The 12,948-nt window shown below is 40.1% G+C and overlaps 1 protein-coding gene across 6 annotated transcripts; it reads left to right on the forward strand.

The window, feature by feature from the left end:
- The first annotated feature begins 1,285 nt into the window (after positions 1 to 1,285).
- clpxb (caseinolytic mitochondrial matrix peptidase chaperone subunit Xb) lies at positions 1,286 to 11,757 on the forward strand. Of its 6 annotated transcripts, none has more exons than XM_034535426.1 (16): positions 1,286 to 1,424; positions 1,624 to 1,658; positions 2,152 to 2,229; positions 3,226 to 3,386; positions 3,515 to 3,629; positions 4,604 to 4,758; positions 4,871 to 5,030; positions 6,028 to 6,069; positions 6,663 to 6,839; positions 6,989 to 7,153; positions 8,309 to 8,397; positions 8,602 to 8,766; positions 8,871 to 9,170; positions 9,747 to 9,839; positions 9,933 to 10,039; positions 10,174 to 11,757. In XM_034535426.1, the coding sequence occupies exons 3-16, from the start codon at positions 2,175 to 2,177 to the stop codon at positions 10,262 to 10,264; spliced, it is 1,875 nt and encodes a 624-aa protein (XP_034391317.1). In that variant the 5' UTR covers positions 1,286 to 1,424; positions 1,624 to 1,658; positions 2,152 to 2,174; the 3' UTR covers positions 10,265 to 11,757. The 6 variants fall into 6 exon arrangements, with proteins under 6 accessions (XP_034391317.1, XP_034391316.1, XP_034391315.1 ...); XM_034535425.1 differs by having other exon boundaries at positions 1,297 to 1,514; XM_034535424.1 differs by having other exon boundaries at positions 1,297 to 1,658.
- Positions 11,758 to 12,948: the final 1,191 nt, after the last annotated feature.

Here is a 12,948-nt window from a genome sequence, read left to right on the forward strand (position 1 = left end):
TGCTTTAAGAACAAGTCCTGTGTCTGCTCTTCAGGTGGAGGTGGGTGAGATGCCACTGGATTTGAGGCGTAAGCAATTAACGTTGAGCTATTGGGCCAATCTGCAAGGACATTCTCGAGACAAGCATCCAACCACAAAGGTTACTCCTGCCATGTTGGGAAAGTGAAAGGGCCAAACAAGACTGCTTTGCGTGGAGCAGTGGAACACTGTGGAAGAGATATGGCATTGAATCAAATAACATTCACTTCTACAGTACTGTTCTCGGCAACACCACCAGTGAACAATATTGGTAATATTGCAGGAGTGGTGGAGTGGTAGACTACAGACAACATATCAATCATTTACCTCATACACAGGTGGATCTAAAGATCCTAATACAGAACTGTTTTTTGCTGTCACCATTCCATCCTTTCAGTATGAGGTCAAACGAAGAACATCAGACCATATGTCGGTGTATACAGTTGAGTCATTGGTCATTTTAACAGCACTGCAGTGGGTAGAGGATGTTCAGATCAGAAAGGTCATCATTTGTTCAGATTTCAGTTCAGCACTATTATCATTACAATCATTCACATTTCATAGCAGGCAGGATTTAATTTATTTTGGTATCATTAATGTGGGTGCCAGCACATAGAGAGGTAAAGGGAAATGAAGCGGCAGACAAATTAGCAAACCAAACATTGGAACGTCAGAACAAGACAAACATGTTATTTAGCAAATCAATAATCAAAAGAAACATTATTAAGGAATGGCAGCACAGTTGGGATGCAGGAGGCACAGGAAGACATCTTTATGCTATTCAGAAGTTGGCAAAAGATAACCAGAGGAAGCACTGCAGAAGGACATATATTAACCAGACTGAGGATTGGACACACTAGGCTGAACAAATCCATGCAAGTAATAAATAAATACACAACAGGACTATGTGAGCACTGCAATATAGCAGAAACTGTAGAACATATAATTTGCCATTGACAGAAATTCATAGTTGAGAGAGACAGGCTGAAGAGGAAGCTTGAAGTAGAGGAAATACGATTAAGAGATGCATTAACCTTGTGGGCAGGAAAGGAACTGCAATATTTGAAAGAAACGGGATTTAGTGGAAGGATATAGGTTAGGTTTATTTTTATATATATATTTAGTTCTTGTTTTTATTATGTTTTATTTTTTTAAAGGGATAGATAACTCTGGTCCACATGCAATACAATAGGCGGCGGTAATGCACCGTTTGTTGGATGCCATCCACCATAAAACATAGGAAGAAGAAGAAGCTGCTGACGACGTTAGATCTGAAAACATCAGGATGGGTGTGAGCTGCATATACGAAAGCGCCGCCGCCATCTTGGTTAAACCCGTCACACCGGTTACATATCGCGTATGTTAGCGCGTGTATCCAGAGAGAAGACTAGCTAGCAGCTAACTGGGTAACCGACCTAGTGCATAACTGCGTTACATCAATTTGGGTCGTGTCCCACCTGGGAAATATCGGCCTCTAGAAGCCAACACTGACTGCTGTATGTGCTGTGATATCAGTCCGACACACTGAGCCGTTACACTAAAACAACATAGCGAAAAGCTGTGGTGACTTTGCGAATTTGTTTGTTTATTTTTTTTCCTACGTAGGGGCTGTCGAGACGCGACTGGTTTCATCGAGCCCTGTGAGTAAAACGGACATGTTGTCTCTAAATATCCTAGTGTGACGTTACTTTGAGAGGTCAGCTGCGTGTCTAAGGTTAGCTCACGATACTTGTTAGTTTCAGGCCGCTCATAGAAACCGCTGCGCAGCACCGTCTGTCTGTCTGTCTGACTGACGATGTTTGTCATGTCAACTGGGGCCTAGTTTAAGGAGCTACTTATTGATGTAACGGTAGCCCAACTCGCTAGCTACGTTGTTTATTTAGCCGTGTGTCGCTGCCGTTAGATAGCAGGACGTCTGGCCTTGATAGCCCAACACATTAATACATTTCAAGAGTAATTTCAACAAGCTTTATTTCTACAGCAGCAATCCGCTCTGTTGTCACCTTCACCAGTGAATGACCTGCTAATGCTAACAGTGACGTAGAAGTTATGACACAAAACGGCTAATCCGTGTTTGCTACTACTGTTTGTTAGCAGCAGGCTCACAGTGTTGACCTTATGTTCATTTTTCAGGATATTGAGCCAAACGAAGAGTTATGTCCTGCCCATGCACTTCGGCTGCCAGGTTGTTCCTAAACACTGCCCACCGAGGTGAGAAAGTGAAAGTACACATTGCACCACCTGGCTAACAGCTGCAGGACATTGTGCAAACGTTACTTGCTGCTGCCTGTGAAGTAGATCTGCAGCTAACACGGGCAGCTGTTGGTCCGTCACGTAATGCCAACTGCAGGTGGAAAAGTGTCTTAGTGGCTGTAATCAAGCTGTGGCGTTAGTTGTTAACTTGTATCATAGCGTTTTACAGCTGAGACTTGGCTTCAAGAGTGATAATACGTAAAGAAAACACACATGTATGAAAACATAAATATTGTTAAGTTAGCAATAACTTGAACTGAGCATACTTGTAACGTCAGCCAAAGCTCTTCACACTTGCCTAATACAACATGTACAGCGGCAGCACGTATACCTAATGGACTCGTAGCCCCAGACCATGAACTGTTGCTCTAGATAATATGCTCTGTGTTCAACTGATATAAGCTACAGGCCATTATGTTGCTTTGTTTACTCACCTGATGTGTTGAGAACTAATTAGGTTCCCTGCCCCCAGCGATGCATGTAGGGGGGCAACTAACTAATTATTTTCATTATGAATTAATTTGTTGATTTATTTACTTGATTACCGATTTTATTTATTACTCTTTCAAGTATAACAACATTGTAAAAAAAAAAGTCCATCACAGTATGTCAGAGCCCATGTTGGCCGTCCAAAGCCCAAATATATTCTGTTTACTACTATACTGTATATGACAAAGGAAATTATCACATTGGAGAAGCTAGAACTAGAAAATGTTTGCTATGTTAACCTAAAAAACGAGTGTTATTATGATTTATTAAAAATAATTACAGATACATTTTCTATAGATTTCAAATGGCTTAATCAGCTCTAGTTACATGCCAAATGGGGGCAGTTAGGGCAATATGTGTTGTATCGGTCATCACATAATTTAAAATACCATCATCATTCATTTGAAATGTATGTTAACAAAAGACAATTTTTTTTTGGAATCAAAAAGAATGTTGTGTTTTCAGGATTGTCCTGCTCCCGGATCCAGTTGTTTTCGCTGAGTCGTCAGGGGTTTCGGGAAACATATTTACCCCCGAGGGTACGGGTGAGGTCGTTTTCAGAAACGGCTGTCTGCTATGCTGCTAAAGATGGGACAACTAAGGACGGTGGAAGCGATAGTGGGAAGGTAATCTTATGGAGGAGAAATCTAATTTGTAGCTCTCTTCCATCGTAGTGTTACGTACTACTCTGTAAATGGAAGAGATGGTAGTTATGTAATAAAATAAATGTGCTGACGCTGTTGTTTTTACACAGAAAAGCCTCAGTGAGGCGAAGAGACATTCTGGCTCTGGAGGATCAGGCAAGGGGGGAAGCCAGCTACGTTGCCCTAAATGTGGAGATCCATGCACACATGTAGAGACCTTTGTATGTGAGTAACCTTCTTAATATTCGACAACCAGATTTACCAAGACATATGATCTGATGTGAATTTTAGGCGCAAAGTTTATGTAGAACTCAAGACGAGTAGATGTGAAAGGGGAGGAATATATCACCAATGTTTTGTTGAGTTCGCAAACAAAAATACTCGCTAAAGAAAGAGAATGGAGAGCACAGTTTATGAGAGAGGTTATGTTGTATGATTATGTAAACGAGGCATCATACAGGGTATATCCGGCATTATTATTGTAAAAAGAAATGTGGTTTACATTGTTGAATACCATGCAACATGGAGGTGGAGAAAAAACAAGGGAGTAGATGAGTTGTGCACTGGCTGACTAAAAATAAAATAAACAACAGATTTGTCAGAATTTTCATTTTGTTATATTTCAAACAAAGTAAGAAACCTCATCCTTTCAAACAATCATATGCAGGGTTCCTGGTTTGTTTTGAAACTTTATGACATTGTAAACTTGTGTCAGAGTCTAGATCGACCACGGCTCCGTCTAGGACTGCCTGTGACAGTTCAACCGCTTACTATGAGAACATAATCTGATCCATACAAGCAGCAATGTGCTGTCATTTCACTATAATCCAGTAACCAAATATCATTTAGCTGTGTCAGTGCAGCTTGGCCATGGCCTGCTAGGTTTCAAATCAAAGTTCATGGTAATGAGAGAATTCATTCAAATATGTTGAAAATAAATGTACCTGGGGCATTGCTAGGCAGCATGTGTAACCGCAATTAGTTTTCCTCATTTATCCTGTTGCATCATGTTGATAATTCAAGTTTCCTGTAGGTTAGCAGACCATTTTTGGCCATTTCTCCACTTCAGCCATATGAGCCACCCGTTTGTAGTGTTTAGAGTTATGTTTAAGTGAGTTAGCTTAATGATATACAACCTTGAGAAAATGTCAACCAGGTTGTGAAATGTTTCTTTGCATTGTGTGTTTATTCTTTTCTAGCATCAACACGGTTTGTCAAATGTGAGAAATGTCATCACTTTTTCGTGGTTCTGTCTGAAATGGACTCTAAGAAGGGACTAAACAAAGAGCCAGAATCTGCTGCGGAGGCAGTGAAACTGGCATTTGCACAGAAACCGCCCCCTCCTCCTAAGAAGGTGAGAAATTAAAGCAGGAAGTCAAAGTATGCTTTTAAAGGACTCTCATTGACATGATACACATCCTGTTGTGATAGTCCTGTTATGAGGTGTACATTCATTTTTTTTCCAGATATATGCTTACCTCGACAAGTACGTAGTTGGCCAGTCTTATGCAAAAAAGGTGTTAGCAGTTGCAGTGTACAATCACTACAAGCGCATCTACAACAACATCCCTGCTGGGAGTCGACAGCAGGTGGAGGTGGAAAAACAGCCCTCTCTAACACCTCGTGGTCAGTATTACTGTTGTCTGTAGATATTGCTTCATTCATTCTGCTACTTATTGGTGGAACCCCCCCCAGTTTTTCATTTGAAAACGCCCTTTCTAATGTCTTAATTCTAAACTATTGTTATGTTGATTTGGTTTCCTCAGATCACTTGCATTAATCAATTCACTGTTATTAAATTCACCCATATACCAGACTATCATCATAGTCTGATAACCGGTAAATAATGTTGTGCTTCAAAAAATCGAATGGAAGTTTTGAAAGGAAAATTGTTTATTTGTCAATGAAGTGACTTTGACAAAAGGTCCATGTTCTGTATCTTTTGTGTTTGGCCCAAATCTGTTTTACTCAAAATATATAGTGCTGAGCTTTGACCTACTTCTGGGCTCTGTTTTCTTTGTTTTAATTTCATACTGGAGAGCATACCGCAAATATGGTGAGAGACTGAGGTGGAATCGTATGAGCCAGGAACTGCAATTTAAAATGGAAGTTACTGTTTCTGTATATACCACTATTTTAATATGATTCTGGGATTTATCAAACTATTTAAAAAATGTAACTTAATTATGGAATTCAAATATCTCAAAACAAAGCCGTTCTCATTAAGCTTCTGGTGAAGTAAACACAAAAGAAGCAGTTCTACAAGATTACACTAGTAATAATTCATAATAACTTTGTTTACATGCAAGTGCTGAAAAACAAATCAATTTTCAATTTTTAAGTTTGTCACATTGAAGCAGTGAAATTTAGGGCAAGATAGCTTTTTATTTTCTAAACGTAATCAAGTCATCATAAAGTCATTTACTCATAAAATCTACCCAAATAACTGATAAGAGGTTGCAGCTGTGGTCTTCATTTACAACTTGTCTTGAATCATAATCTGTATTTGGCATTTGTTCAATGACCATCTCACACCTGTATATATATTTTAGCTGGACTGTAGTGATAATGTCATAGTGGTAATGATAATATTGATTTGGGTACTTTCATCCTCTTCCTGTAGAACTAGAGATGAGAAGACGAGAGGATGAGTACAGGTTCACAAGTAAGTGATTGGTCCTCCTTACTGTTGTTTTTATCTGAGGCCACTTAATCACACTTAAACTGCACATTCTGTCTTTATTGTCATGAGTTGCACAAATGCCAAAATGTACAGACAGCTGTTTGTTCTGATATTTCAAATAAATTATTTATAGTCATACTCAACCTAAATAAAAGTTTTAACATAATCATGCATAATGCTTAATCGATACACCAGATGATCAGTCAATAAACCAGATGATTCAGTTAATTTTTTTGATGATGTACAGCTCCAGTTGAGCAGTGACTATCATGCATAAATATTAGCTGAGAAACTGAAGCACTAAGATTATACCTGTTAATCTTTGACTGCCCGAAGCATAGAACGTTTGTACTTTTGCTGTTTCCGGTCCAGCCTTCCTCACTTAGTAACTCCACACAGACTTGGGCACGCATATTTTTAGCCCGCACAAGTAAATGCACAGTTTGATACATACACCACCAATAAATGGCTTGTGTAAAGTGAGCAGCAGTTCAGATAGAAAGCATTTAGCCTTTTATAGTTCCTACTTTTCAGTCACAACAACGCTAACCCTGTGACTTTTCTTCTTGTTGCAGAACTGCTGCAGATTGCAGGGATCAGTCCTCATGGAAATGCTCTGGGAGCGTCTATGCAGCAACAGGCAAGCCAGCAGGCACCTCAGGAGAAGAGGGGCGGGGAGGTCCTGGACTCCACACACACTGACATTAAACTGGAGAAGAGCAACATCATACTTCTAGGTCCAACTGGCTCAGGTAGGTGTTGTCAACATTGTCCTAAATTATTATATTGCACAGTGATATTCCAATCATTAAGACTTACACCGCTAAATAAGCAGTTCATTTGTACATATGGACCTGTCTTGTATTGTCTATAAATGTAATAATAAAAAAACATTTCACAGGAAAAACATTGTTGGCGCAAACACTGGCATGTTGTCTGGATGTTCCATTTGCAATATGCGATTGCACAACACTGACTCAAGCTGGGTACGTGGGAGAAGACATCGAGTCAGTTATTGCCAAACTGCTGCAAGATGCCAACTATTCAGTGGAGAAAGCACAACAAGGTGGGCAGAGAGACTCACCTAAAGGGGATTGTTTTTTACTTGTGGTTGTATGAAGTACTAATCTATCGTCAGTGTAGATGACAATTAGCACGCACTCCGTTTGCAGAAACAGACAGGAGTACCAGCACAGTAGCAATGCACTGCTGTGGACGGGGGCAGCACCTAAAAGAGAGGCTCACCTAGAAATATCAGTTTTAGAGTACCATGAAGTCATCCCTTTACGACATGGTGCCACAAGACTCCTTTGGCTAAAGCAGTGATTTCTTGCAGACATGGGAGATGCTGATCTACCACTGCCTCGATTGGTTAGTTTCTTTTGTGTGACTGGTGATTCTCAGTTAACCCTTTAAAACAATAAAGTCACACAAGAACCCAATAAAACTAACAGATCGAGGCAGCGGCGGACCTGTGACTTCCTGTTCTGCAAGGTACAATTTGAGGAATGGTGTTTTTATATGGGCATTCTGATATTGGCACACACACAGTACGATGATTAAAATCAAAATTGATGTAAGTTTGTTTGCTGATTAGTATTACAAATATAGAGATGTGAATGATGATGAGGCACAGAGTTAAAGACCCGCCACACGCTAATTCAATCAGTATGACATCATGGTGAGAAAAAGGTTTCTATCCTCCATCAGCCAACATGCAGTATGAGACTCTGGGAATACGTTTGATAGCAGCAATCGGTTGACTGTTTGCTATCGTTACGTTACTGAAAACTGTATTAACAACTGTAATATAAACCTAATAAAACTGCCTTGTAGAAAACCACTCAGTGAGACTTTACTCTTGTAAAGATTAATTATGTTTACTTTTACATCAATTACTGCATTAATCACCTTCAATCTGTTTGAATTGTGCACTTTTAGATCACATGTTTAACTTCCATTCCTTACATGGCCAAAGACATTGGGTTGATCTTGTTGGGTATGTTATCAGGAAGAAATTAAAAATTAACAAGGGTTGACTTATCGCTGCTCTGCAACTGTTGGGACAGTTTTCTTCACATTTTAACCTTTTTATTACAAGTGAATTATGTTTAGTTTAGTGCGAGCTACAATCTGAAGCAAACATTTGATACATGCACAAACTGTTTATTAGAGAAAGTAAATGTCTGATGTTGTTTGCGCTGTGTTTATATTTGTGCAGGTATTGTGTTTCTGGATGAGGTTGATAAAATTGGCAGTGTGCCTGGAATCCATCAGCTGAGAGATGTGGGCGGAGAGGGAGTCCAGCAGGTCAGTATTCAACAGAGTGGAACTATAGACAACTGTTAATGCACTTTGTTTATAGAATTTATATAGTTTATAATCGCAGAATAAAATTGTGAGTGTGGATTAACAAAATACAGCAGCAGATTTCACGCACTTGCAACTGGTTTACAGTTTGTTTGTTTCCTTGTCCTATATTGGTTGACCTAAACTCCTTTTCCTCTCTGTCAGGGGTTGCTTAAACTCTTGGAGGGCACAGTCGTCAATGTTCCTGAGAAGAACTCCAGGAAACTGAGAGGAGAGACGGTGCAGGTGGACACAACAAACATTCTGTTTGTTGCCTCTGGTGCTTTCAACGGACTCGACAGAATCATCAGCAGAAGGAAGAATGAAAAGGTAAATTCAATGACTCAGACTGTCAGCAGACTTTCAGTCTACACTCCTGTGTTTTTTCTTCATTCCTGCCTCTAATGTGATCTTATTGTTTCATGACTCTTCAGTATTTGGGTTTTGGAACTCCCTCCAACATGGGAAAAGGGCGGCGCGCAGCGGCTGCCGCAGACTTGGCCAACACCAGCGGAGAGACGGACACATTGGCAGAGATCGAGGAGAAGGACAGGCTGCTGAAGCACGTCGAGGCCAGAGATCTGATTGAATTTGGAATGATCCCCGAGTTTGTTGGCCGTCTTCCTGTGATCGTGCCTCTGCACAGCCTGGATGAAGAAACGCTAGTCCGAATCTTGACTGAACCACGCAACGCTGTGGTGCCTCAGTACCAGGCTCTGTTCAGCATGGACAAAGTAAGGACTCTCATATCTGCAGTACACTGTTAACCGTGTTCAGACAGGCAGAAGCCCCCTCATTCATTTGAATGAGATCACTGCTCATTAGGCCTCCCAACAAGGGGGCTACGGCTCAGCTGTTGCTACAACGCAATGCAGCGTCATCTAGTCAAATGCCTGCAAGGGCACATTCCTGGTAGGTTACTTTGTTACATTACATTACATTACATGTCATTTAGCTGACGCTTTTATCCAAAGCGACTTACAACCATACACTGTAGACACAGCTACAGGGAGCAATTCAGGGTTAAGTGTCTTGCTCAAGGACACAACGACTAGGGCGGGGATTGAACCGCCAACCCCCTGATTAAAAGACAGACCTGCTAACCACTGACCCACAGTCGCCCTGTAATGTCAAATCGCCAAAGTATTTCTACTGGTACATAGATTATTGTCTCACTGGTACCTGAAAGGCAACACTGTTTCCTTGTATCAGATCTACAGGAAAGAACATGTTTGTTAACATGCTATCTACATGCGCTTGTACCTGAACGACTGGACATTTAGAACTGAAATTAATCTGTTTTTCCTCAGTGTGAACTCAACGTGACTACAGGTGCCCTGAGGGGCATCGCCAGGATGGCTCTGGAGAGAAAAACTGGAGCTCGTGGACTCAGATCCATCATGGTATAGGATTTTTTTTTTTTTTGCCATGGGTATCATACTCAAAATTGTATGTTGATGTAGCACAATAATTAAACTTGTCCTCATTTCATATAGGAAAAGCTCCTTCTAGAGCCCATGTTCGAGGTGCCACACTCTGACATCATTGCTGTTGAGCTGAACAAAGAAATTGTCCAAGGAAAATCCCAACCGAGATATATCCGGTCAGTATCTCTCCGCTCGCAGGGCAATGCTACAATTGTGTTATGTTACTGATCTGATACCTTAAGCCGAACTCACTGGGTCGCTACTGTTGTGTTGTTGGAAACCTGAACTGGGGTTTCCGCTGTAATTTCAGAGCCCCAGCCAAGGAGTCTACAGAAGAGGAATACGACTCGGGCATTGAGGAGGAGAACTGGCCTCGGCAGGCGGACGCTGCTAACAACTGAACAACATGTCACTCATTTCACCTAAAGACAGTCTGTGAAATCATTAGATTATTATGAACCTTATGAAATTCACTCTGGATTTTACCATAGCCTCTGACAAACAAGCTGTGGACTCTGTAGAGGTAATAATGAAGGCTGAGTGTTTTCCTGATGAACAAGTTAAGAGAGTGTAACAAACTTTGGTCCCGTGCATCAGATGTTAATTCTCTAGCGGTGCACTCACAGGGTGGACCTTCATAAACTATTTCAATCTCTGGGGATTGTTAACATTTTTATCTATCTGAAGATAATGCAATTTTATTCACAAAAGGATTTGTAGCTCGTTTATTAGTTTTTCTCTTTTGTGGTGATGGCTGTAATGGCAAGGGAAGCAAATGGAAATTATGGGATCATACTTTACGCTTGAAAAGAAGTGGCGCTGAGTAAGTGTGATGGAAACATGTTATGTAATGCCTTATATCATAAGGTCATCATATTATTTAATGAGCATCAATATTTTTACCACCATTGTAGAAATGGTGCTCACGAACACACAAAGCTCGTACGTTGCTCAGGTGGCATTTGTAAGCAGTTTGTAAGACATGACTTCTAATTAGGAGAACACATTGTAAAGTTTAACGCACAAGCAACCTAAACAAAGCAGGTGTTAAACAATGGTGACCTTTTTAAAACAGCCAGAATGGATATTTTTCAGTGTTTTGCTTCCACTTGTAGCCCACCATTTAGGGAATGTATCTGTGTTTACTTCCTGACCCGATCATCGCAGGACTGGATCATTATGCTGTCTCTCAAAGCAGGATTAGCCGGTTGCCAGGTAACTTTGAAGCGTTATACAATTATCCTCTGATGTTTTGTAGTCGATGTCCTCCAACTTACAGTACACGACTGAATCATATTTTAAAATTTGATATTCAAGCTTCATTATCGTGATTCAAATCATAATCAGACTTAGATCTCTTTCACAGTTGGCCGGACGCCGCTCAACACCTGCTTTGCCAGGTATTTTTATTTTCATTGTGTGTGTCCCAGCGTTGGAAACCCACCTGTGTTAGTGATACAATCCTATCTCAATACACACGTCTGTAATCGAGCCGAAACGCTCTCCGGTTGAACTGAAGCACGCTGCTGTTCTCTTTAAAATGCTGTTTGTGCTTTAACTTGAGATTAAACTAGATCCGTTCTCTTAGCTTTTAAGTTTCCTTTTCTTTCAGTTAAGTTTAAAAACTGCTTTTCTGTTTTCAGAGGTCTGTTACAGCACCTGTAACCTCCCCCAGTTTGTGGATCTAAAATGATTTGTGATTGTTGAAAATATATAAATAAAATGTAAATCTATGTACAGCATTTTTATTTTTATTTGCCTTTACACTTGTCCGAAGAACCGAACGTAAGCTTCAAATTGATTAGGTTACCGTGGTCAGTGTGTCAACATGTTTCTCAAATGTTCTCAACACATAAATCAATAAAATAGGAAATGAATGTCCCAGACATCACAATGCTGTTCCACCCTGTTATGTTGTCACCTTTGTGTAATTGGTTAATCTCTGGAAAGTATTATGCTGTTCTTTGTTTCTCAATACCTCAGCAATCTCTAATCCCCTTTCAGATCCAGATTGAATTTACAAAGTCACACTGTCTGAAACGTGCCTTTTGAATATGGAAGGAAAATAGGAAAAGATTTACAAATTATAACATTTTAAATTATCAATGTATTACTATCAACATATCAAATAATTATATATTCATGTGTTATTGGGGTTAGCTAATTTTGAGTATTACTCTGGATATATTTCTATGCATATGTTTCAATTCTCCATAATTTGTACTGTACATGTGCATGTCGGATTATAACGGGTGTCTGGGGTAATATTGGTAAACGACTCATCAGCTGATGCCAGAGGCTTAGTGATGAAGAGGCTTATCCCGTATATCACCTTTGTGTACGTAATTTACTCCAAACACCCGTCAATGTTTCAGAGGGCTGTGAACCGAAGAGAATAGCCGACAACGGTAAGAATCATTAGAACTATTAAGTTCTGGTCTGATAACTTCAAACGCAGGAACTCGTTTCTTTTGATGCAGGATATTTGTTGGTGAATATGAGCACTCTGGAGGACGTCCCATTTCAGAGCCTGCTGGGTCCACTGGAGGAGACCGTGCAGCTTGTGACGGCTCCAGACATCACGATACCAGACCGCCTTCGGATACTACGAGACACGAAGGTCACACATCCAAGTGAACATTCACATGTTTAATGTCTTCCTGGGATCCATTCAAAAGCGGTGATCTGTTTGACTCGGTGGCTTTCAGCGTTCTTCTCCTAGTGAAGTTGTTGGGAGTATGTGGTACATTTCTATTTTGAAACCCTTATTACTAAAACAATTCCTGTTGGAGTGCTACTGCTATGCACAACTACATTATAATTGTCAAAGCCCAGAAAAGAAAAATCAATATGAATATCAAATTAAAAAAATACACATTTCACCTCTTACTTGAAGTGCTATTTATCAATCTTATCTTTATTTTAGAGAAAAGGCAGAGACTTTTTACAGCCCATATCTTCAAAACTAATCCACTTACACCAAAACAATCTAGATTGATACATAACACTACAGGTAAGGGAAATACATTATATTTTTTGATTTTGGGATGATCCTTCTCTTTAGCATCCAAGTTGATCATTTTGA

Source organism: Cyclopterus lumpus, chromosome 6 (assembly GCF_009769545.1).
Source record: "Cyclopterus lumpus isolate fCycLum1 chromosome 6, fCycLum1.pri, whole genome shotgun sequence".
Classification (NCBI taxonomy): Eukaryota; Metazoa; Chordata; class Actinopteri; order Perciformes; family Cyclopteridae; genus Cyclopterus; species Cyclopterus lumpus.